The sequence below is a fragment of the Leucopleurus acutus genome (genome assembly GCF_964270905.1).
Source record: "Leucopleurus acutus genome assembly, chromosome: 5".
In the NCBI taxonomy this organism is placed as follows: domain Eukaryota; kingdom Metazoa; phylum Chordata; class Mammalia; order Artiodactyla; family Delphinidae; genus Leucopleurus; species Leucopleurus acutus.
Genome location: NC_139147.1, coordinates 2,807,325 through 2,833,290, shown reverse-complemented (window position 1 = coordinate 2,833,290; position 25,966 = coordinate 2,807,325). Strand labels below are relative to the sequence as shown.

The window sequence follows — 25,966 nt, the reverse complement described above, 5'->3', positions numbered from 1 at the left end:
CCTCACCCCTTGCTGGAACGGGCGCCCACCAGGGGCAGCGGAGCTCACCCGAGGTATGTAACCTGCCACTCCTGGGCCAGGGAGGAAGCCCACGGGTGCGTGGGGGAGGTCTCTAGCCCCCTGTGCCCTTGTTCCCGCACAGCAACCCTGGCTCTTTCAGCCGGTGGCCCCAGACGGGCGCCATCGGCCGAGAGGACGGGAACTGGAAGCAGGAGGCTGCAAGCTGCCACCTGGGCAGGTGTGCAGATACTCAGCACCATCGGACTCGAAGGGAGGCCAGCAGGCAGGCATCGCACAGCCCGTCCCCGGGGCTGCCGAGCCCAGCCTGGGTCTCGCCAGGTTGGGGCTGCAGTGTGAGTGAAGCAGCAGAGCCGGTGCTCCCTGCAGCGGGGGTTGCGGAGGCGTTCTTAGGGCGGCTGCGTCCTCCTCCGCGTCCCCCGCGGCCTCACAGACCCCCATGCCGCCTCCCTCCTGCTGCCGCGGCTCGGGGAGGCCTGGCGGGCAACAGAGCCGGCACAGGCGCCTGGGGGGCGGAGTGCGGGCAGCCGAGGGGCCGGAGGGACTGCTCCTTACATGTAGTTCCGCACAGAGTCCGGCAGGATCACCACGCAGCGCTGCTCCTCCCTGAGCTCCTGGGCGGCCTTCACGGCCACCGACATGGCACTGCCAGCACTGCCGCCTGCCGGGAGGGTCGGGGTCAGACCCGGCGGGGGCGTGCGATGCGCGTGTGCGTGCCATTGCGTGTGCACGCCCCAACACGCTCTGGAGGGGTCCTCGGTGGAGGGACCGGGCTCGGGGTGCTGGGAGGACGCCCGATTCTCACTGTCCACCCACATGCTCCTCGTTACCATCGACTGTCACGACCAAACCCTCCTCGCACAGAACCTCCAAGCCCTGCAGCAGATGGGGTGCAGGTGGGCCGGGCAGCCCCAGAGCGAGGGTGTCCTTCCGGCGCTGGCCCAGCAGCTGGCAGAGGCCGAGCGCCCGGCGCCCCACTCACCGCACAGCAGCCCCTCCTGCGCGATCAGCATGCGCGCGAAGGCGAAGGCATCCTCGTCGTTGCTCTTGAACCACGTGTCCACCACCTGGTGGGCCGAGGGCAGGCGGTGAGGCCGGGCAGCGCCGGGCGCTGGGCAGCGGGGGTGTGGTGGGCGTGGGCACCACCGCCCAGGTTGCAACCTCACAGAGGACCTCGGTCCAGGAGGTCGTGACCCTCCAGGGATGCAGCCCAGCCCCTTGTCTGGGATCCAGGACTCGCATCTGCAGACCTAGGTCGCGCCCCACCCCCTCCCCCCGGGTCCAGCACACTGTGCACGTGGCCAGTAAAACCGCCCAGCAGCCCGGCTGAGGGCCACACTTCTAGTCTAGGTCTCTGACCGAAGCATCCTTTAGGGTCCTTAAAAGGAGCCTTCTCTGGGGTCCTTAGCTCTCCCACGTCGGCCTGCTTACCCGCTCCAGCCACCCGGCTCCCTCCCCGTTCCGGGGTGGTCTGTGCCACCTGCCACCCCCCAACGTCCTGTGTCTGCCCAACACGGCCGTGGTACATCAGGTAAAGTACCGCGAGTCACCACGTCATGACCCCCGAGACTACTGCCCCGTGCAGCGCGGAGCTCGCGTCTCTGTTCCCGCTCAGCCAGGCCCCGCCCCCCCCACCCCGTGCCCAGCTAGGCAAGGCTGTGGCCTGAGGGCGGGGCTTGTCACTGCCGCCCCGCCTACCGTCCGGTCCAGCACGGTGGGGATGAAGTCGTAGCCGATCCCTTCCACCTCGTAGGCCGTCTGCTCCGTCTGGTTCAGCTCCTGGGGCTCTGCGAGGATGGAGCCTTCGGGATCCACCCCGATGATCTGCAGAGTGGGCAGCCTTAGGGCTCAAGTCTCACCTGGACGCACCCGGCTGTCATCCGGGCGCGGGCCCTGTTCCCGGACCTCGGGCATGAGGCTCGAAACCCACAAACCCAGGCCCGGGCGCTGGGAGATCGCAAGGTAAATGAATGTCCAGCTCAGGGCACTCGAGGGGCAGCACGAGGCTGGGGGAAGTGGCGTCCTGGAAAGCTCCTCCTGCGGGGGTGCCCGAGGACTGCCCCAGGAGACGCCCCGGTACAGCGGGAGCCTGGGGCGAGGGCGGTGCTAGGACTGACCTCTCCTGGACGGCGGAGAAATGGGCAGAGAGGAAGGGTGCGCTCGGCACCTCCAGTGGGGGTCTCTCTGAGCCCCTCCCCAGGCTCAGGTGCCCCTCCCCTACTCTCAGAGCCCCGGTGGGGCAGCGGTAGGACCTGAACCTGAGAGCTCTCGGCTTCTGAAATGACCCTTGGAGGCCACCCAAATGGACTCTCCCAACCCCGGCTCATCTGGGCGTCCAGGTTGCTGGGTCCTTTATCCCCCGGGCAGGCACAGGTACACCACCCCCCTATATAAGATGCAAGGCCGTCTACGCAGAAGTGTCAGAAATGGGAACTTCCAGCTCTAAAGCAGAGGCCACTCTGTGGGCCCAAGGCCAAGGAGCCCGACAGTTAAGCCTCCAGCTGCAGTTCAGGCCGCAGGTGGGAAACGCGCACACATCCAGGCCCACATCTCCCGGGCAGGGCAGGGTGGCGCCCTCGCAGCCCCTCACCTTGCATCCAGGGCACTTCTCCTTCAGCTTCCTGGCGATGCCCGTGATGGTGCCCCCCGTGCCCGCCGACGCCACCAGCATGTCCAGCCTCCCTGACAGGGGAGAAGGCATGTCAGGGAGAACATCCTCTGGCAGGAGCGGCCGACCCCCACTTTTCTTTTTTTTTAAGCATCTTTATTGGAGTATAATTGCTTTACAATGGTGTGTTAGTTTCTGCTCAGCCCTCCACTCTTAATAAGCAAGAAGGTCCTCAACCACAACGAAGGCAAGTTATCAAAAAGGGCAAAAGCAAACCTATTCTCAAATTTAAAGCCTCTCCTCACAGTCCTTCATCTTTGAGACACAGTCACAGGAACAGAGCCCCAGGGAGCCCCGTTTCAGGCTAAACGCGCCAGTCCCTGAAATCCCTGTTTGTCATGCATCGTGAATGAGGTGACTTCCTGCAGGAGGTGGGCCCCAGCTGGCTGAGGGCTGAGCCAGGGGGGCTCTTCACGCTTCCTTAAGCTGTTTGGTTCAGATGACGTGGATAAGTGAACTGAACTATCAAAGGGACCAGAATAAACCGCTCAGCTTGGCTCAGACGTTGTCTGGGCTCTCTCAGTGCCCGGCGGCCAGCTCAGGCACCTGCAGACAAGTCAGCGCGGGCACCAGTGCGGAGGCAGAAAGGCTGTTTTTACCGAATGAGAGGATTCTCACACATAAGACCTGGGTGAGCAAATGCCTGGACCTTGCTGCCTGGCTCCTGGGCACGGAACGAGGGCACTTAAGCCAACGCTAGGCTCCGAACAGGAAGCCAGGGGTGCCAAGCCCCTGGCAACTCTTTCCGAAGACCTCTTAGGGAAACAGCCCGGCAGAAAACATCGCAACCCCCTCGGCCTTGGCACCAGCTGTGCGGAGAGGTTCCAAGCAGCCTCATGTCTGTACAGAGTAAGCTAACTGCAGATGTCACCACCCCAGTTCTGTAGATGAGAAAACCCCAATGTTGAATTCAGTGCCCAGGCTGGGACTTGAGGCCAAGTGCCGTTCAGCAACGTGAAGCCCCAGCTGTGAGCCCAGAACCAGCCTGGGACACCCTTGTGCCCTGCACTCAGGAGCTCCTACAGGTCTGGAGGAAAGACTGCTAGGTAAACAGATACAACCACATGGTATGTTTGGTGCTATAGCAGAGGCACAGGCAAGGTCCAAGAGGGAGGAAACCGCTCTAGAGAAATGTTCTAGAAAGCACTTCACGGAGAGGGGACATTGGAGCTGGGTTTTGAAGGATTAAAAGGAGTTTACGAAGGAGCGGGTAAGTGACTTGTACACTCCCAGTCAAGATGGACAGCAGGGTTAGAAGTATACACCGTCACACTGCTGCAGGATCTCCTCGGCCGTGATGTCGTAGTGAGCGAGAGGGTTGCTGGCATTGCGGTACTGCAAGGAAAGAGAGCAAAGGAGTCGTGCTGAAGTCGAGGCACAGAACCGGCAGCAGCCCCAGGGCACCAGGCAAACAGCTCAGTGCAAAGCCAGAGAGGATGCCGGCAGCTCGGGGAATGGCCCGGGCACCCCAACAGACACCAAGCATGAAAACCAGCTCTCCACAAGATGCGATTTCTGAATTAACCCAGACGTGGAGTGAGTGACAAAGAGCTTCCAGTCAAGAGGTCTGCATGTATTTTATGCCTGTAGAGAGCTTCCCGGGTCCTCTGCAAAGGGCGTTCCAGCGCACTGAGCTGAGCCCTCGAAGCCGGCACACAGACAGCAGAGCCAAAGGCTTGGCCGACCCTGCTGGCCACACACTGGGCTGGGAGAGGCCAGTGACCGTGTCCCAGTGCGTCGGTCCCTCTGCGGCCCCTGCTCCTGCTGCAGATGTGACACCACCCCCAAGCCCCCGGCAGGCATCCCCCAGGGAAGGCCCCACTTGGTCCCAAGCCTCTGGGCACACAGTCGCCCCCAGGGCCCGGCCCTCACCTGGTCCAGGATGTGAGAATTGGGGATCTCATTCCTCAGCCTCCAGGCCACGCCCACATGTGACTCAGGGGAGTCGAATCTGGCATTGGTGGGTGTCCTCACGATCTCGGCCCCCAGGGCACGCAGGACGTCCACCTGCAGAGGTATGTGGTGGCCTTCACCTCCCCACCGGGCCTACAGCGCAGGGGCAGGGGCCAGGGAGATGCCCGCCTACCTTCTCAGTACTCATCTTCTCTGGCATCACGATGATGCAATGGTAGCCCTTCACCGCGGCAGCCAGGGCCAGCCCGATCCCTGGGGACAGCACATGCAGTGAGAGGGGGCACGGTGCCCCCGAGACCCCGCTTCCAGCCCCAAAGGCCCAGGGGAGAGGGCGCTGCAGAAATGCCCTACGTCATCCCCTTCTGCCCTCAAATGAGGGGATAAGAGGAGAATGTGGAGGCAGAGATAAAAAGGCAAGTGTGCCCAGAGAAAAGAGCAGGCTGCCCACCATGAACCCCAATTCCTCCAGCTCTTACTGGGCGCCTGGGAGGTGACAATAGCAGCAGACGTTGTGGAGCCCACGTGTTCCCATCCCCAGCCCCACCACGGGGCCCGGGCACAGGCCCGGGCCGGACGCCTCCTCCCTGGTTCCAAAGGGGTCAGGGCCGCTGCCCAGGGCTGAGGGGAGGGGCCACCCCAGTTAGTCTGAAGACAGAACACGGAGCCAGAGAGGAGGGTTCTGGAGCCTCAAGATCTCCTGGAGTTTGCCCCACTCGGCTTCGGACCTGCTTGGGACCCACGACCCCTTTCTGGGTTTGGATGGGAATGTCTGTCCTGTGCCTGGCCTGCCACTGTGCTTTGGAAACACATAAATGTCCGGTTTGAAGGTTCGCAGCCGGAGGGGAATTTTGCTTCAGGAGGAATCGAGCCTCAGGTCTCATCCGCCTCTGACTTAGGTGATCCTTAGATGAGACTTAACGTCGGTGCTGGAACGGGTTCAGACTTTGGGGGGCTGTTGGGATGGGGGTGAATGTACTTTGCATTCGAGAAGGACATGAATTCTGGGGGCCAGAGGGTGGAGTGTTATGGACTCAACTGTGTCCCTCCAAAATTCATCTGTTGAAGTCTTACCCTGCAACCCCCCTCAGAACGTGACTCTAACTGGAGATGGGTCTTTGAAGAGGAGATTAAGGTTAAACGAGGTCATATGGGTGGGCCCTAACCCTGTATGTCTGGTGTCCTCATAAGAAGAGATCAGGACACAGACACACACAGAGGGATGCACATGAGGACACAGGGAGAAGATGCCCAGGAGAGAGGCCTCAGGGGGAACCCGCCCTGCTGACACCTGATGTCAGTGGTCCAGCCTCCAGACTGCGAGATAATAAATGTCTGTTGATTAAGCCGCCTAGGCTGTGGGATTTATTACCGCCAAAGGAAACTCGGACAGATTTTTACTACAAGGTGTAGTTGCCCACATAACAGACTCCAACATCACCAATGCAGCTGGGACGGCAAGATATCAGAGAAAGCTGGGCGCAGCCACACACCTGCACACAGGCATCAGGAGCTGAGCGAAGTGCGTGCAGGGAAGGGAAGGGCCCGCCGGACAGACCGGCGCGTGCAGCCCCGGGTCACCCGGGCCGGGAGCTCTGGCCCGTGGCAGCGCCCACCTGTGTTCCCCGACGTCGGCTCGATGATGGTGTCCCCAGGCTTCAGGGTCCCCTCGCGCTCAGCATCCTCAATCATTCGCAGGCTGATGCGGTCCTTCACGCTCCCGCCCGCGTTGAAGAACTCACACTTGGCCACTGGAGCCAGAGACGCATCATGAGAGAGGAAGAGGACCCCGACCGCTAAGGGATGCCTGCCGTGCCGTCCCCTCCCCAGCACCCGATACGCCCAGGATGCAGGGACAAGCTTCAGTGGCCCTGAAAATCATCGCCTTTCCATTGCCACCTCCCACACCTGACGTGGGTGAGGGTGCTTGCCCACGGGAGCTTCTGCCACCTGCCCGTCCCATCCACCATGGACCACGTGGCAACTCCAAGTGCATGAGACAGAGCAGCCTAAGGAGCCCCCCCAGCTGGATGAATGGAGCAGAGCCACCCCCGTGATGCAGCACAGTCCCGAAGAGACTTGCTGGGCGTGCAGGGGGCGGCCGACTGGAGCCCAGGCTTAAATCAGGGCAGACAGCCCCGCCGTACCCAGCGGATCATGACAGACGACCTGATGTCCTGAAGCCACAGCTCACCCGTCACAGACCAGGACCCACACACCTTCCACACCCGCCTCCCGCCATCTTCCCCACCTAGCAGATACGACGTCCTCTCCCGTGCCTAAGCCTCTGCTTCTGCTCTTCTTTCCTTGGGGGAGGGCTCCCTCCCACCTCTCAAAAACATGCAGTGTTCGTAAAAGGGGGAGAGGGGGCACCAAATGTGACTGAAGGACCAGGCCGGCCTGCAGCACCCACAAAACAAGCTCCTCCTGCTTTGTCCTGGTTTCTGAAATCCACAAGACCCAGAGAGGCCCCTGCCGGGACAGTGACGGAGGGGCTCTTGAATGTCTGACCGCTGAGGAGCCCTGCACCCCAGACTCTTGTAGGTCACACACTTGAATGACTTGTTAGAAAATTCTAGTGAGCCCGTGGGAAAGCCAACAGAGGCGCAGGGAGGGGCTCTTGAATGTCTGACCGCTGAGGAGCCCTGCACCCCAGACTCTTGTAGGTCACACACTTGAATGACTTGTTAGAAAATTCTAGTGAGCCCGTGGGAAAGCCAACAGAGGCGCAGGGATTCAAGCTGATCCGCCGGGGGCTCGGTTTTTCCATCTGTAAAATGGACACAGTAAAACCTACTTCAGGGGCGCCTGCCAAGCTGATGCGCACGCAGCAGGCCCATGCCTACGGGGTACTGGTTACTGGTCTCTATTACCTGATGGAGGAGCACAGAGCAGACGATAGCTCTCCTGGGCTGTTCTGATACACCCCCAGCAGCTTGTTGCTTATGAGAGAATTCTTCACCAGAGGCGTGCGCGGGAAGCCTCTGGTGGTGATGCCTCTGGGGTGCATCGACCACGTGGCCTCGGTCCCTCCCCTAGGAGGTGTTGGCCCCCAAGGACCCCCACGCCCTCCCCTCCCCAGCTCTCTCTGCCCCAGCAGCACCGGGCCTGGTCCGCCCCAGGGCCTCTGCATCTGTCACTTCCTCTGGGACAAGGCTGACATCTACCTGGGCTCCGAGCTGGGAGAACAGTGGAGGTGAAGAAAGGCCCCCACCCTCTTGTGTTCCTGGAAACAGCCTCCTGCAAAGAAGTCCCTTCTCCATAGGACTTGGATAAGACTCTCAGGTGATCCCCACGTGTACCAGACGCAGCTCCCAAATCCCCACTGTCTCCTAAGTGAGATGCGAATGTCTGTCTGAGCACCGGGGCAGCCAGTTCCTGCCCGCTGATGGCTGGGACCCTCATCACAAAACCCGCCCCGGCTCTCAGGTCAGCCCACCCCACCCACGGCATGGCTGCCCCTCCCTACGAGAGTCCGAGACAGAACGGCGCCGCTCTGCTCCTGCAGTTGCCGGCTTAGAGCACCGCCTTCCCGGCTCGGGTTCTGCCCCCAACATCTGCCCGGACACGCTTCCCTCCACAATCCAGGCCTCAGCTCACAGGCCACGGCCTCCCTTACACCGACTCCGGCGAGGGCTCGCTCACCCTCCAGCAGCCCGCCCTGTCCTGGGTGCTTCCCGACCTCACCTGACGTGGTCAAACACCCCTCCCGCAGGGTGTGAGGGGCCCACCCGCGCCCCCGGCCTGCGAGCCGCGCGCAGGAAGCCGGCACTCACGGAGCTCACACTTCAGGCCGAAGTTCCTCCCAATCTTGTTAATCCTCACCATCGGGGTATCCCCAATCTTCTTCAGGATGTCTGGCAGGATTTTGGGAGACTTCTCCCTAAAACAGAGGAGTCCACGATTACTCAGAAGAACAAAATGGTACCAGCCTTGGCACGCCAGCACATTCTTTTAAATAAATCAAGAAGTAAAGCCAAGAATTGCCTTTCATGAGGAACTGGGTGGCAAGTACACGAATCCACATTTGCTAAAAGGTCACACACATATGCACGGGCAAGTTCACCTCAAAACCTATGAAAACGAATGCAGTTTAGTGAACAGCTGCACCAATGTTTCCGGGGTTTGAAAACGCACTGTGGTAACAGATGGTATCAGTGGGCAGCTGGGCGAACGTCCCCACGACCTCTCTGTATGATTTTTGCAACTTCATTTGAGTGTTATTTCCAAATAAAAAAGTTAAAACAAACAAACACTGATTTCAAAACATCACGTCCTGGTCCACCTTTTTAGGTTTTTTTTTTTTTTTGGCATATGGGATCAAACCCGCGCCCCCTGCATTGGAAGGCGGAGTCATAGCCACTGGACCATCAGGGAAGTTCTGATCTTTTTAGGTTTTTGATCTTCAATTCATCTCCTCTCTCAGCACTTGCCTCCTGGGATACCTCCCTTCCTTTTCTTCGATGAAAAAACTGGTGGGGACCCCTGGACAGAGACCCCCTCAGACGGTCTGGCCACCGGGCAGTGACAGTGACAGTGACTGCAAAGAGCCCACCCAGGCACCTGGCATCACTCAGAGTGTCTGGCACAGGTGGCAGGAAGCCTGATACTCAGACCAAAGAACAAAGGCCTCTGGCGGGTCATCTCTTGTCCTTGGGGCTAAGGTCAGGCGAATTCCCAGGTGGGTCTCCAGGCTCAGAACGGGATTCGCTTCTCATGGACCAACTGTCCCCCTTCACATTCGAGTGACTGCCCCCACCGTGGTTCTTCCAGCTGAGCAGCCGGTGACAGGTGACAGGAAGGTGTGGGACAGCTCAGCTGCTGCTCAGCTGTGCACGCTGCGATACCTGCGTTTCCTGAGTGGCCCCCACGATGTTGCCTCCATCCTCATCCTCAGGGACCGACTATTCATCCCGGAATATGCAAAACTGACGTGAGTTCCAAGAAACTTAATGGCTTCCTACACCCTGGATTTCTCAGGTGCCAACCCCACGGCTCTCACGCTTGCGTGAGCCGCGGTCCCCACTGCAGGGACCCGTTAACCATGTAGATTCCTCCCCGCTCCCCGGGAATGCCGCCTTCCGCCCCGGGGCCCACACAGGCAGCAACACGGCCTGGCTGGAGCCCAGCTGCACCCTCCAAGGTGGCACGGACGCCCCGAGCCCCCCCAGAGGCAGGCTTGGCCAAGAGAGGTGCGGAAGTTGGGGTGAGGGGAGAGCCGGGGCGGGGGCAAAGGGCTCCTGACCCCAGACTTGGAGGGAGATCAGGCTCTAGGGGCGACCTCGGGGTTGACTTATTAACTAGTTAAAGCCAGGGCAGGAGGGGTAAACACCTGGGAAGCACTGGAGGGCGGCTGAGTCATCCACCCCCAGCAGAGGTTGTAGCGGCCTGAACTGGGAGGCCCAGCCCGCCCCTGCAGAGAACTCAGGGCTCCTGACTCAGCACCAGGGCGGGGGGGTGGGGTGGCGCAGAAAGTCACCTGGGGAGCTTGCCTGAGGTGATCCGGCCGGGCCTGGGGAGGGAATTTAACACCTTATCTCAGCTGCTTTCCCTGGGACAGCCCAGCAGGCTTCCGGGAGCAGAGCCCTACAGCCCCCTGGAATAACCTGAAACCCCATCGCCTGGCAGGGTGCCTGGCTCTGCTTCCCCTCCGCAGCCCCTCCCCTCCCTCTGCTGCTCCCATTCTGTTCCTCGTTCTAAGCCCACCCTATCTGGGAACCGTCTGGAACCCCTTCCCCAGATACCCACAGGGCTGGCACCTCCTGCCCATCCAGGTACCGGCTCTGAGGGCTCCCCAGGCCACCCGTCTCATCACCCCTGTGCTCTCACCACCGGGATCGCCTAGGCTGCCTCGTCCAGGGACCCGGGTCCAGCGTCCTGACAGCCGGTGAGCCCCAGAGCCTCAGGCCCGGGCCCAGCTCCTCATAACCTGAACTGGGACAAGCAGTTTCAGGATGGGACAGCAACCCCACCAGGGCGTTTTAGGAGGGTCAGGCCACCACGGGAAGTGCAGGTGTGATGCTAGGTTGCAGCCTGGATAGGATGGTGTCCCAGCCACCCCAGGCCCCGTGAGAAGCTCACGGAGCCATTTCACCCCCTGCTTTGTTCTGGAAGCAGGGGCTCATGCCCTATGGCCGGCGGCCAACTTGGCCTCCTGAGCTCCCAGAATCGAGGTATGTTTAACGCTGGGAGCTTCTGGGTTTGTAAATGTTACTTCGGTCCATTGGCCCCAGTGAGGAGAGCACCCCTCCCCCTCCCCCTCCCCCCCCCGTTCTGAATCGAAAATCAATAATCATAAACGTTGGTACAGCAGTGTGTGAAGGATAAGAACCAAACATCCAAAAGGCATGTTCTTCCGACTCCTTTGTTGTACTTCTGGGAGAGAACACTAAGGAAATAAAGATAATCCTAAGAGTTAGTGAACTCAGTTCGAGTTTCATGATGGCTCAGGGATTTTTGCCTTTTTTTTTTTTCCTTTCCCACTGATTGATCTGATTGTGCACCTAGAACAGGGCACACATATAGTAGGTGCTGTGACTAAACGAACTGCATTTTCCACTGCAGTTATTCATAATGAGATCATTGCAGACACATGAATACCCAAGAGAGGGCTTAAAGTCGCGGTTTATTCATCCAACAGTCTCAGTCCAACCACAAAGACCCCACTACAGAAAAATATCTCACAGCCTGGAGTTGAGCAGAGAAGGGCAGGCATGATCCTAACTACAAGAGTGTGCAACCGGACGGATCTGGATCAGAAACCTCCCCCCTACCTGTCACTCAGAGCGTGGGACCTGGGCACATCCCTTTATTTATTGAGCATCTGCTCTTGGGAGGCACTGAACTAGGTGCTGCGCTACAGCACAAATGAGCCTTGGCCTCTCTGAGCCTTGGGGGACTCAGCTATAAAATACCTCCCACCCCAGCTCACCATCCATCCAGAGCGACTGCAAGGGACGGGGGTGGTGGGGTGGCGGTTCACACCCCAGGTCCCTGTGGCTGCCTGGCTTCAGGTAGCAAACTCTTGCCCCATCTTATGGTCATAAAGGGGACTCACAGAGCAGTGTGGCGATGTGGAGAACTGGTGGCAGGCCTGCCCAGCTGCCAGGAGCACCTGCTCGGGGCATCGGGACGGATCCACAGGACCTCCTTGTCTCCCGGAGGCTCCTTTTCCAGGCTTCCTTTCCCCAGGTGTGCCCCTGAGAGGTGGGGGCACCCTGCAGACCTCTCTTCTGCTTGGGGTGTCTCAGAAGGCATGGTGGGATCTGTCAAAGGCAAGGGGAAGAGATGCCGTCAGTTCGGGCAGTTTCCAAACACCTGCAGAAGGGTCTGCTTCTCTGTTGCCTGTCCTGGGAATCCTGCGCGCCCGGCCCCCACTGGGCGTGGAGCTCCATTCACTCAAGTAGCTCGGCAGGAAAAGGCGTAACTACGCAGGCACCAGCTGCTGTGGACAACAGCTGGACAGCTTCTCAAAGGGTTAAGCATACAACTACCGTGTGACCCGGCAATTCCACACCTACGCATATAGCCAAAAAAAATGGAAACATACAGTATGTGCCCACCGCATTCATAACGGCACTATTCACAATAGCAAAAACCTGGAAACAAACCAAGTGTCTGTCAGCGGATGAATGTATAAATAAAATGTGGTTTCCCTACACAGTGGAAGAGTATTTGGCCATGAAAAAACAATGAAGTTTTAAAATCTTCTCAACATGTGAGCACATGCACACACACAAAGACACACACACACACACACACACAGACACACACACACAGCAACTATGTAGAGGTGATGAATGTCATTCATCTTGATAGCTTGATTGTGCTGTCTTTTCGTAATGTATACATAAATCAAAACATCATGTTGTACACCTTAAATATATATATGACTTTTATATATCAAAGATATCTCAATAAAGTTGTTTGAGAAAGACTACATTTAGGGACTCCCCTGGTGGTCCAGGGGTTAAGACTCCGTGCTTCCAGTGCAGGGGGCCCAGGTTCGATACCTGGTCAGGGAACTAGATCCCGCATTCTATAGTGAAGATCCCGCATGCTGCAACTAAGACCCGGAGCAGACAAATAAATAAATATATATATTTTAAAAGACTACATTTATATGATGGAAGTAACAAGAGGAAGATGAAGATGTTAATAAATATATTTTTACCCTAAAAAAGAAGGAATGAAACATTCTGCAAAGTCAAATAAGCCAGAAGAATATTGCATGACTCTACCTATATGAGCTACCTAGAATAGGCAAATTAGAGAGACATGAAGTGGAATAGAGATTCCCAGGGGCAGGGGGAGGGGAGTCACTGTTTAATGGGTACAGAGTTGTGATGAAAAAGTTTGGGGTACAGATAATAGTGCACAACATTGTGAATGTGTGCATTGCTACTGAATTCAGACACTTATGAATAGTTAAACAGTATATTACATGTATTTTATCAATTAAAAATCTCATGGAACCTTAAAATAGATGACAAAAAAAAAAAAGAAAGAAAGAAAGGAAAGGGAATGGGCACACTCAAAGAGGCTGCAGCCCTGCCCAGCTCCTTGTGGTGACAATGAGCAAACGCCCACCTCTCATCTTCAGAAACCAGGACTGAGCTCAGCCGCTCGGCTGCCGCCCTGTGATTTCCCACACTGAACAGAGGACCGGTCCACGGCCGGCGCGGAGCCATCACTCACCAGGCTGATAACCGAACACTCACCACGGCTCCAACTCCGTAAGGAGCAGTGAAAACGAAATGGAATGAGGTGTCTTGGATGGAATCCCAGAACAGAAAAGGGTATTAGGGGAAACTAAGGAAATCTGAATAAGTAGGGACTTTAGTTAACCATAATGTTCATTAATTGTAAAAATCGTAAGATGGTAATAATAGGGGGAACCGTGAGTGTGAGGGGGGAGGTACGTGAGAACTCTGCTCTCTTCTCAACTTTTCTGTAAACCTAAAGCTCCCCCCACCCCAAGTCTCTGGAGCCCTGTGGGTCTGGAAGGCCCCTGCGAGGAGCTCAAGGTAGGGGATGTGGCTCGGGGTGACCTCTGAGTGCAGCCCTCACCACTCCTCCAGCCCCCAGCCTTGCCCCTCTGCTCCCCAGGACATTTCGGCAGGCAGTTTGCTGTGAAAAGGTTCGGTGGCCCAGGCGGAACTGGGCTGAAGGTGCAAAGGGCCCCTCACTTGGAGGTGCACATGGAGGCTCGTGGACCCGCTGGATTTCTCCTCGGGAGCGGCCCCATCTGGGTACCGCCACCATCAGCAAGGGCAGAGGCCGCCCCAGCTGGTTCCCTGTCTCCCAGCGCAGGGCCAGGTGCAGACCAGCACCCAGCAGGTCGCCCCAGATGCCCAGGCCGGAGCCTGCGCGCCGGGGAAGCGGAGACCCCCACTCTTGGCAATCACATCCGTTTCAAATCCACGAGGCCCGCGGCGCACGGCTTTCCGGGAGAAACCAGCCTCCCAGCCGATCTGCCCCCAAACGTGCCTAGAGCAGAGGTTCCTTCAAGTCTTTGGATCAGCAAGTACTTTTTCAGGCGTTCAGTTCCCCTCGTGAAACCACGGAGGGACGTCCCGCGTCCCTCTTCCACCTTTCAAAAAGCCCCCGAGGTAAGCGGAACACTGCCTTCGCTCCACGGTGCGCCCGCGGGTAGGTGGTTCTTCCGTCGTGCAGAAGCGCCCCTGTCGTACACCTCTCTCCCCATCAGAGGCCCACAGGCCGGCAGCCCCCTGGCCAGAACACCCCGCAGACCCGCCACGCAGACGCAGGCAGCCCTGCGCCTCCTATGTGGCGACTTGCCTCGCCTGTAGCGACCTCCTGAAAGGTAAGGGGCTGCTGGGAACTCAAATCGAGACCGACAGAGCCTCCGTGGAACCCACAGGCACTCGGCGGGACCCTCGCTGGGCGACCCGGGTTCGAACCCGCGGATTCAGTCCACTGCAGCCCGTCTCAGCTCCCAGCGGGCACAGCTCCCCGCGGGCACAGCGCCCTGCGCGCCGACGCACGTGCGTGCTGGGAAGGCGGGCTCCCCTGGCGCGGTCCTGCTGGCTCCTGCCGCACCCCAAACCCCAAGACCCTCCTGGGGTCACGCCCCCCGCGCCCCCCAGCGCCCTGCACGCGCGCACCAGTCGGCCAAAGGGGGCCAGTTAGGGCCAAGGGTGCGGAAGGTAGTAAACTCCCGTTTCAAAGGGAGACTTTTCAGGCGGGTAATTGAGACGCTACAGAGGATCTGGAGACCGCCCGGTCACCTGGCCTTTGGGGATACCGTTTGGGATAAACACCCCCAGGTAACTCTTGGGAGGCTAAGTTTTGCGCTCCCGCTCCTTCCCCACTACCCCCTCCCCATTCTCCAGCTCAGCCATCCGCCTAGCCTAGGGCTCGAAGTGGGGGTCTCAGGGCACCCTGCCCCATCCCCTTAGTACGTGCTGGAGGCAGGGCCCTGTTTGCCCTGCGCTCCCTCCCACCGCGGGCAGCCACCTCCCGTGCAGCCTACGCAACTACATCAATATTTTACACCCCGCCCCCCCCCGCCCACTCCACAGAACTGGCAGAAAAGAGCAATTTTCGAGACAACCATTTCCCATCCAAAATGCAGCGAAAAATCAATGATGCCACCATTAGAGCGCATCTTCCGAAAGTCTCAGCTCGACGCCCCCCGGCTCGCGCCCCCTGCCGTCCCCTCCGCAGCCGCAGGAGTTGGAGTGAAGGCCCTGGGCCACGTGGGCGCGGAACCCCCAGCTTCAAGACAGTCTGGACTCGCGATAAGGGGAAGGTCTTGGACGCGGGGTTCGCGTGGCCAGCTCCGCGGCTGGCAGATGTAGATGATGCAACACCGGCCCAGCGGTTGCCGAGGCGGGGACCCCGTCCCAGACCCCGGCCAGATCCCTCCGCCTAGGGGTGGGGCGAGTCACGGTCCGGCAAGTGCTCACCTGGACCGAGACCGGGAAAAAGCGGCGGGCTGGGCGCGTCCGGGAGCGGCGAGCGGTGACCCGGAAAGCGCGACCCCGGGGCTGGGTGGCACCCCGGGGACCAGGCGGCCAGAGTGGAAGGAAGGCGATTGGCCGAGAGGAAGGGGCGGGGGCCGGCTTCCGGCCAATCCCGAGTTGCGGATCGCGCGGCCCCCACCTCTCTCGTACCCGCCTCTCGCCACGCCCACCCGCCACGCCCCCATCCCTCCCCCACTGCCGCACCTTGGGTCAAGACCCCACCCCCATCACCTACTCTCTTTTGACGCAGCCTTGGGCCGGTGGCCTCTGTCCCCTCTTCTCCCCTCACTCCCGGGACCCCAGCACGCTCCGCCTACCCCTACCCTCTCCCCACCTCCCGCCCCGGGACCCCAACCCAAACCCCGCATCCAGGGGTGTGCGAACACTGTACCCAATGTCCCGGTTCTGTTTTACTTGGGTAAATCCTTGCTCTGCGGGAGTGTAATAAATAAATATTGACTGATGAGTTAAAAACGTGCGGTCTGGAGAGAAGAAGGACTTGGAAGGCCCTGAGGATGAGCCTCAGCACGCATCCCGCCTGCTGGGTCTGGCCCGGTCCCGCGACCACCGGACACGGTTCTGTCTGGTCGCGGGACCCCAGGGGGCTGAAAGCTGCGGGCGGACCCAGCGCGCAGACAGTAGGCGCTCTGCACCTGGGCTTCGGATCCACCACGGCGGGTTTGTCCCGACTTATTTCCTGCCCCTCACGGTCCAAGGGCTCAGCATACACAGTGCTTCGCCGGCCGAGCCCCTCTGTCTGCCCAGCCCGGTGACCGCTCCCATCAGGGAGGGAAGCTGAGCGCACGTGGACATGGCCAGAAGCCACAAAGCCGCTGGGAGCCGGGCTGCCGGCAGGCTCTCACGGGCGCCTAAGGCGCCAAAGGCTGACGGCCAGGATGGCCCTGGTCGCTGGGAAGGCGACCGCTAATAACGATATTCCAGACTGGGTGCTCTCGACTTTTAAAGAGCCTGCCTGCCTCTTGAGGTTCCGAGCTGAACGGAGAATCCCTGACCCTTGAGTTTCTCCTGCACCGTAGTGACTAAGTGAAAGGCGGAGCCGCCAGGCTTGGGCAGACACACAGGATGGAGTTACTTGGCCCAGCACCCAACTGTTTAGTGCGCTGGCCACGTGCCCGCATTGCTCCCAGCGCTGCATGGGAAACAGAGCAGGCTGAGACAAATGGCCTCTGTGCCTGTGGGGTTGCTGTTCTAGGGGAGGGGGCTCAACAGACATCACTTCATAAAAAAACTTCCACTAATGACACTGATAATAAAGAATGATACAGCGGGGAACGGAGAAAGACAGGAGCGGCAGAGTCCCAGATCAGGTGGTCAGAAGTCTCTGTGGACAGGCGACCCTTGAGCAGAGAGCGTAGGCACCACATCTTGTCCTGGAGAAGGATGTCCCCGGCTGAAGTTAGCCAGTGCACAGGCCTGGGGCAGGAAGAAAGCAGGGTGTCCGGGGAAGCAGGGAAGGTCACTGTGGCCAGAGCAGAAGCAGGTGCGGTCAGAGGTGGGAGGGGAGGCGGAGTCCAGGCCACGATCTGGACTTTAGCCTCAAAGACCTGGGGCGCCTGGGAGGGTTTCCAGTGGGGAGTTTTAAATTACGCTCCGAATTATGTTATCCTGGCATAATTTCAGACTGCCACAAAAGTGGCGGGAATAGTATAAGAATTCCCAGATACTCAAAGATTCCCAGATGTTAAACTTTTACTAACCCCTGAATCTTTGAGTGTGATCTTACTTGGAAATAGGGTCTTTGAGGATATAATCAACTTAAGATGAGGTCATAGTGAATAAAGAGGGGAGCTCTAAATCCAGTACGACTGGTGTCCTTATAAGAGGGAAATTTGGACACAGACCCACAGTGGGGAGATGGCCATGTGAAGACAGAGGCAGAGACTGGAGTCATCCAGGCACAAGACAAGAACACACAAGCAACAGGAGCTGGAGAGGCAGGAATGACCCCTGCCAGAGCCTCAGAGGGAGCACGGCCCTGCGACGCCGTGATTTTGGACTTCTGGCCTCCAGAGCTGTGAGAGACAATGAACTTGTGTTGTTTTAAAGGGCAAGCATAAAAATAAAAAAAAAATTTTTAACGTAATTTTAGAATGTCAGAAAAGTGGTATAGTATATAGTAAAATAGTATAAAGAATTTCCAGGTGCCCTTCATCCAGATTTTCCAAATGTTAAATTTTTATTATGTTTGCTTTATACTTCTCTCTCTGTGTCTCTCTCTCTTAGATTCTTACATATAAAATATGTATCTAAGTCTTTGTCATCAATTTATCTACCATCTATCTATCTGTTTTTTCTGAATGGTTGAGAGTAAGTTGGAGATACAATGTCCCTTTACCCCCAACTACTTCAGTGTGTATTTCCCAGAAACAAAGAATTGTTTCCTATAACCATATTTCAACTGTCAAAATCAAGAAGTTAAGCTAAAACTGCTTTGAAAAAATTAAAGACTTTAAAAAACAAAAAGTTAACGTTGATACAAAACTATGATCTAACCAACAGACCTTCCTCAGTTGGCCAATCATTCCCACAGTGTCCTGCATAGCCAGTCCCTGACCACATGCCACATTCAGTGGCTGCGTCTCTTTAGCTATTCTTTGTATTAAGACATTGACATTTTTTCTTCTTTCCTCCCTCCCTTTTTTTTTTTTGGCTGTGCTGTGCGGCTTGTGGGATCTTAGTTCCCTGACCAGGGATTGAACAGTGAAAGCGTGGAGTCCTAACTACTGGACTGCCAGGGAATCCCCAGGACACTGACATTTTTGAAGTGTACAAGCCAGGGATTTTGTAGAATGTCCTTGGTTTGGTCTGATTCCACCCAGGGGATGCATTCTGGATGGAGACCACAGGAGTGGTGCTGAGTCAGCGTCTGAACTATTGTTTCTTTATTGATTTTCCTGTGTTCCTGCATTCCCTCACTTCCCCAAAGATCATTAATTACTGAGACCAGTTTAAGGGCAAGCACTGTGGCCAAGCTTAGATCACAAAAGTGGCTTAGGGGACTTCTTGGGTGGCACAGTCGTTGAGAATCTGCCTGCTAATGCAGGAGACACGAGTTCGATCCCTGGTCCGGGAAGGTTCCAGGTGCCATGGAGCAACTAAGCCTGTGCGTCACAACTACTGAGCCTGCACTCTAGAGCCTGTGAGCCACAACTACTGAGCCTGTACGCCACAACTACTGAAGCCCGTGTGCCCTACAGCCTGCGCGCTGCAACTACCGAGCCCATGTGCCACAACTACTGAAGCCTGAGCACCTAGAGCCTGCACTCAACAACAAGAGAAGCCACCACAATGAGAAGCCTGCGCACCGCACTGAAGAGTAGCCCCCGCTCGTGACAACTAGAGAAAGCCCATGCGCAGCAATGAAGACCCAATGCAGCCAAGAAATAAATAAATAAAATACAATTTTAAAACAAAAGCAAAAACAAACAAACAGAAAAAAACAAAGTGGCTTAGGCCAAAAATGGCTTCTCTTGTGTTGAGAAGGCCATGCCTGGTTCTCTTTCTCCGGGGACCCCCTACCCTATCTGCTTGCACAATGTGTCCTTGTTATGGGCTGAACTGTGACCTCCCCAAGTTCATATGTCAAGTGCCGCCCCCCAACACACACCTAAGAATGTAACTATATTTGTACATAAAGTCTTTGAAGAGGTGATTAAGTGAAAAAGAGGCCTTTAGGGTAACTAAGACTCCTTGACCAAACCTTGGTCAGGCTCCTCTGAGCCCTCGTCTCCACTAGCATCCCCCCAACACCTTGTCTTGGGCCTGCGTAGGCCACTTTTAGCAGGAATCCTGCTAAGTCAGTTTAGAGAGACTGCCCCGCCCCGTATCTGATCACCCCCCCCCCCCCCCCCCGCTTTGGATGTAGAAGTCCCTGGCCTGCCTTTAGCAAGAACTCTACAAGGTCTGTCTATCAAGAATCTCCCCGCCTTAGGGCTTCCCTGGTGGCGCAGTGGTTAAGAATCCGCCTGCCAGTGCAGGGGACACAGGTTCGATCCCTGGTCCTGGAAGATCCCACATGCCGTGAAGCAACTAAGCCCGTGTGCCACAACTACTGAGCCTGCGTGCTGCAACTACTGAAGCCGTGTGCCTAGAGCCCATGCTCTGCAACAAGAGAAGCCACTGCAATAAGAAGCCCACACACTGCAACGAAGAGTAGCCCCCGCTAGCTACAACTAGAGAAAGCCCGTGTGCAGCAACGAAGACCCAACACAGCCAAAAATAAATTAAAAAAAAAAAAAAAAGGAATCTCCTTGCCTTGATGTCTCCTAGTAGTCTTCCATCCACTGAGCCCTCACTCCGCTCCTTGGCAGCAAATCCCCGGCTTCCTCCTTGTACTGGGAGTTGAGCCCCATCTCTCTCTCCTATTGCAACAGTCTCAAATAACGTCTTCTTTACCCTTTTTACAAGTGTCAGAATAATTTTCTTTAACAAGAGTAGGGGCTCGGCTTAAACAACAAACATTTATTTCTCATAGTTCTGGAGATTAGAAGCGCAAGATCAGCCTGGTGAGGCCTCTCTTCCTGGCTTGTAGACGTTGGGGGAAGGAGCAGGGGACAAGCTCACTTGTGTCTCTTCTTATAAGGGCACTAACCCCACCACGAGGGCTCCACCTTCACGACCTCATCACCTCCCAAAGGCCCCACCTCCAATTGTTGTCACATTGGGGTTTTTCTGGTTGGGGGACGGGGGCACAAATATTCAGTCCATAGCAGGCTGGAACCCAATCTGACTGGTGTCCTTATAAGACGAGGAAGAGACACCAGGGGTGCACTCACAGAGGGGAGACCACATGAGGACACGGGGAGAAAGCGGTCATCTACAAACCAAGGAGGGAGAAACCAATCCTGCAACAACCTGATCTTGGACTTCCAGAACTGTGAAAAAATAAATGTCTGTTGTGGAGGAGTTTGCTATCCCTGCACCCAAGGGCCCTAGGGGCCAGCAAAAGGGCTTGCAGCTCAGGAAGAGGCAGGACATTGAGGCAGATGAGGGACGTGTGAACTCTCCTGCGGAGGTGAGTCTGGGTGGCAGATGGCTGGCTGGCCCCTCCAGTTACAGGACAGCAGGAGGAAATGGTTCTCATCCACAGGGTGGCAAAGCAAACGCAGAAGAGCTAATGGTAGAAGCATTACACAACAATGTAAATCAACTATACTCCAATAAAACTGGAGTCTCTTTCCACCCCCAGTTCCAGGTCCCAGAGACAATTTATTTGGCCATTTTCATTTCATTTTATTTATTTATTTATTTTTGGCTGCGTTGGGTCTTCGTTGCTGTGCGTGGGCTTTCTCCAGTTGTGGCGAGTGCGGCCTACTCTTTGTTGCAGCGCACAGGCTTCTCATTGCGGTGGCTTCTCTTGTGGAGCACGGGCTCTAGGTGCGTGGGCTTCAGCAGTTGTGGCACACGGGCTCAGCTGTTGTAGCTCGCAGGCTCTAGAGCACAGGCGCACAGGCTTAGTTGCTCCGTGGCATGTGGGATCTTCCTGGACCAGGGCACGAACCCAAGTCCCCTGCATTGGTAGGCGGATTCTTAAACACTATGCCACCAGGGAAGCCCTGGCCATTTTTAAAATGGTATTCATCGCCATAATGTAGACAATATCCAGTATTTCTTTTTCTTGATTTATGAACTTTAGGCCATATCTATTTTAACAATAAAAATAAATGCTTGGGTTCCCTGGTGGCACAGGGATTATCTCTTTGTTAAAGAGATAATTCTTTCCCCATTGACTGGTCTTGACACTTGTCAAAAGCAATTGACCATAGATGTTAGGGTTTACATATGGACCCTCAATTCTAAATATTTTGTTGATCTATACATCAATCCTTATGCCAGTACCACACCATTTTCATTACTGTAACTTTGTACTAACTTTTGAAATCAGGAAGTGCACGTCTTCCAACTTCATTCTTCTTTTTCAAGATTGCCTTGGCTACTTGGATTTCCTTGCAATTCCATAAAATTTTAGGATCAGCTTTTCCATTTGCACAAAGAGGCTGTTAGGATTGTGAGAGGGACTGAACTGAATCTGGAGATTGTTTTGGGGGAGTACTGCCATCTTAACAACATTAAACCTTCCAATCTGTGAACAAAGGATAACTTTCCACTTATTTAGTTTTTCTTTCATTTCTTTGCAATTTTTTTGTCATTTTCAGTGTACAAATCTGGCACTTCCTTGATTAAATTTGTTCCTAAGTATTTTATTCTTTTTGATTTGGGGAATAAACTTTCTAGCCCATGAATGAACACGGGAGGTCTATTTATTTAGCTCTACTCTAGTTTTCCCAACAATGTTTTGTCAATTTCAGAGTCTGTTTTGTACTTAGTAACTGCTTTTTGAAAAATTTTATTTATTTATATTTATTTTTTAAAAGATTTTATTGGAGTATAGTTGATTTACATTGTTGTGTTTCAGATGTACAGCAAAGTGAATCATATGTCCAGTCTTTTTTAGATTCTTTTCCATACAGGCCTGTACTCAGTAACTTCTTATACCACCTGTCAAGTCCTCACCTTGTAAAACAAGCCTATTAGGGTTCCTGGTTATTCCTCTGCTTGTCCTTCTCCATACCACCATGTCCTACCTTCAGCTACGAATAGCGTTACCACTAACAACAACAACTAACCCTGCTTGAGCACTTACCATGTACGTGCCACTCACTGTTCAAGGAACTTTACCTAACTTTAACTAATGGAATCTTCATAACTACCCTAGGAGGAGAGGTTGGGTGACTTGCCCAAGGTCTGCAGCCAAAGGGGAGCAGAACCAGGATTCGACCCAGGCAGTCGGACGCCTGCATCTCTGCTTTTCTTGCCTGTCTTGCAATGGCAATCAACCCAACCCTGGGACATGTCAGGTTGACCCACATGAAACTGCTGATGTCTGACCATTTTTAACCTACAAAAAAAAGGGCAATTTCATTTGATTCAACTTGTTAAAAAAGAAATAAAAAGACCTGGGATTTGAAGCAGGTGCCTGAATGTTTGTTCACCAGATGCAGGTGGGGAGTGTCTGAGTTTAAGGCTCTGCTGTGTAAGGTTTGAGCACGCTCGCCAAGGAAGCTCCAGCTGGGAGTGAGCCAAGTTCACCTGGATGAACCTGGCATCTTCTGAGCAAAAGGCCACAGTCTGTCCTGAGATGGGGGCCCCGTTTCGGAGGTGAGACCTCCTGAGCTCACTCTAACAGTAAGTCCCAAGGCGGGGGGGCATGGTAGGTCCCCCCGAGACCCATACTGTGCCATCCACGTGAGTCATCCGGCCGCCAGGAACCCGCCGCCAGGGATGGGTGCAGCTCTTACGTCCCGGGCAGGGAGCTCTCCTGACGGGCCACGTGGACTTGCAGGGCTGTGTTTTCAGGCCCGTCCTGCTTCCTGGAACAGGTGCAAGGGAAGGCAGCCACCTGGTGGCCTCAGGACTGTTTGGTTGAGAAGCTTCCATTACGTAAGATGCCATAGGAGGAAGAGGCCTTGAGCGTCAATGTCTTTGAACTTTATGGGGGAAGGCGATTGCGGCTCTGGGCTACCCCCTCTTAGGGATTTGATGTGGGAGGAGGGTTGCACTTTCTCAACTCCCGAAGTTTCAGATTGCTGGCTTTGTTCTCATTCGGTCTCCCGCACAGGTGCTGGGAAGCCTCTCTGGACAGTGGGACCGAGGCTCAGGGGAGACAGATGCTTCGGGAGTGAAGTTTCGGCCCTGACCTCAGGGCGGCCCTTGAGTTGATTACTGCATGGTTCTCACCTGTTCCAAACCTTCTTGGGATGAAGCCAACCGCCCATCCGTGGAACAGGAGGGGTAGGGGTACTGGGGACATGGCCTGTGCGTGACGGAGGGCAGCCTTGAGGGGTGAGTCCTCCCCAGCCCACTCTGGACCCCACCTGCCTCCGCCCAGGGAGCTGGGAGAGAGCTCTGAGGAATCCTGGGGTGGGAAGTGACGCCGCTTTAGCTCAGTACTGTGTTTCCACAAGGAACCAGCACCCATCACAGTGCTGCCTCCTCCCCTCTCCTCCCATGCCCCCTCCTTCCCAGGAGAGGAGAGTGGTGGTCTGCTCGGCGGAGGCCCTTGACTTGTCCGTTCTCTCCCGACTGCAAGACACTGATCTGTTTAAAAGGTGCGAACCCTGGGGACCAACTCTCCTGTCCCCTCCCCAGGTTGGCATTGGCAGTATCCTGGAGACTGTGCCTGTCCTGCGGACACAGGCTGTCCCTCAGGTGGGCTGTCCCAAGGTCAAACCATGGATGGAGGTGGTAGTACGAGTTCTACGGGCCTTAAAACCCACACTCATGTTCTCCAATCAGCTTTATCAGTAATGAAATTGATAAAGAAAAAAAAAATCTGAGGTTAAAGCCCGTGGAGGCGACCTGGAACCTTCTCTCCGACCACATCTGACCACCAGCAGGTCCTATGGGCTCTCCTTCATTCTGACTATATGGGAGGCACGAGGAGGTACCCGGGACTGGAGAAGCTGGAAACGGACCCATCTACACGTGTGGTCACCTGATTCAACAGAGGCCCCCTCAGCTCTGCAGGGAAGGCTGTGGCTCTTTCCACAATAAAAGTTGCTGGAACGATGGGCTAACCCTGTAGAATGACAAGCGCCCCTACACCATACACACAAAACGACCAGACAGCAATCCTGCGTGTACCCTAAGTGTGCACGCTAAGACGATAAGCTTATGGCGAGGCAGAGTATCAGCAGGAACTCGGGAGCAAAGGTGGGTTAAACAGGACCCAGAAAGCACCGTCCACAGAAGACATGTTGCTGAACTGGACTAGTTACAGGGGAAGACATGCGTTCATCCCACCACTGAGAGGGAAAAGGAAGCCCTAGACCGGGATAGATATTTGCAACCTTCAACAAAGGACTCAGACTGTGTAAAGAACTCCTAGAAATACACAGGAAAAAGACAAACGACTTGATTTTAAAATGGGCGAGACTTGAACAGGTCCTTCACAGGGACACGCAAATGGCCAATGGCACGAAAAGGCACCAACCTCCTCCGTCCATTGTGGACGTGCCAGGTGAAGCCAGGGACCTGCCAACCTGCCACGGTAGCCACTGGAAGAGCTAGAAGACAAAGAGGACAGAGACCGTCTGTCCCAGACTCAATGGCCCCCAACACGTGCCACAGTCCAAGCTGCCCTCCCCGCCTGCCTGGACCACAGCAGTAGCTTCCACTCTGGTCCCCTTCCAGCACCCTCGGTGAGACACTACTTCAGAAACACGAATCAGAATGTATCGTCCTCGTGCTCAAATCCTTCCCACCGCTCAGAACGAGCTCCAGGTCCTTCCCAAACTCACGAGGCCCTGTACAATGTCGCCCTGACGCTCTTTCCCGTGTGCTGTGCCTTGAATGCACTTTGGAGGACACTGCTGTCCACCCAGCATCCCAGGACCCCTGGCGCCCCTCCCACTGCAGTGCTGAGTGGCCTTGTGACTTGCTTTGACTCACGAAGTGTGGAAGGAAGTTCACGTGTCTCTCTGGTCAGAGTTGAAGAACCGGCAAGGGGTTTTCCTCCCTTTCTGCACCCGCGGGCTGGCCACGCTCCATCCAGGTGGGGCTGCCCCACCAGCCGCCCCAGGGAAGATGACGGTGCTGGGAGTCAGAGCAGCTGGCCCTCGGCCGACACGTGGGGTGAGGGGGGATGAGGGCCCCGTGCTTCCACAGCACAGCCTAGTGCCGGTCTTTCCTGATCCAGGCACGTCCAAGCTCACTCCTTCCTCAGGGGACGCGTCCCCACCGGCCCCCCCTCCTCTTCCTCCTTCTGTTCCTCCAGCTGGCCAGCTGTGCCAGGAACAGGCATTAACTACTCGATTCATATGCCTCGAGCTGCAATTTCAAGTCAGCGGCGTCCAAAAACATACTGAACGTTGCAGACAAGCTGAGTCAAAGCAAGGCAAGGCGATACGCAATGATTCCATTTATATAAAATTCAAAAACAGGCAAAACTGTAATGTTCGGTGAAGCCTATGTAGATTTTTTTATTATTATTGGAGTACAGTTGCTTTACAATATTGTGTTCGTTTCTACTGTACAGTAAATGGAATCAGCTATATGCATACATATATCCCCTCTTTTTTGGATTTCCTTCTCATTTAGGTCACCACAGAGCATTGGGTAGAGTTCCCTGTGCTATACAGTAGGTTCTCATTAGTTATCTATTTTATACATAGAATCAATATTGTATATGTGTCCATCCCAATCTCCCAAATCCTTCCACCCCCTAGATTTTTAGTTTTGTTTTTATTGAAGTATAGTTGATTTGCAATGTTTATTCTTTTTCAGATTCTTTTCCATCATAGGTTATTATATTGAATACAGTTCCCTGTGCTATACAGTAAGTCTTTGTTGGTTATCTATT

The 25,966-nt window shown here is 55.6% G+C and overlaps 1 protein-coding gene across 1 annotated transcript in view; it reads right to left on the bottom strand.

The window, feature by feature from the left end:
- Positions 1–15,619, bottom strand: part of CBS (cystathionine beta-synthase) — a 30,184-nt gene extending 14,565 nt beyond the window's left edge. Inside the window, exons 1-11 of the mRNA XM_082839542.1 lie at positions 15,529–15,619; positions 11,655–11,862; positions 8,374–8,480; positions 6,214–6,348; positions 4,773–4,852; positions 4,559–4,693; positions 3,952–4,021; positions 2,609–2,700; positions 1,717–1,842; positions 1,001–1,085; positions 574–679 (exon numbers count right to left, since the gene is read on the bottom strand). Coding sequence (XP_082695668.1) covers positions 574–679; positions 1,001–1,085; positions 1,717–1,842; positions 2,609–2,700; positions 3,952–4,021; positions 4,559–4,693; positions 4,773–4,852; positions 6,214–6,348; positions 8,374–8,480; positions 11,655–11,854 — 1,136 coding nt within the window. The 5' untranslated portion in view covers positions 11,855–11,862; positions 15,529–15,619. The remainder of the gene's footprint in view (positions 1–573; positions 680–1,000; positions 1,086–1,716; positions 1,843–2,608; positions 2,701–3,951; positions 4,022–4,558; positions 4,694–4,772; positions 4,853–6,213; positions 6,349–8,373; positions 8,481–11,654; positions 11,863–15,528) is intronic.
- Positions 15,620–25,966: the final 10,347 nt, after the last annotated feature.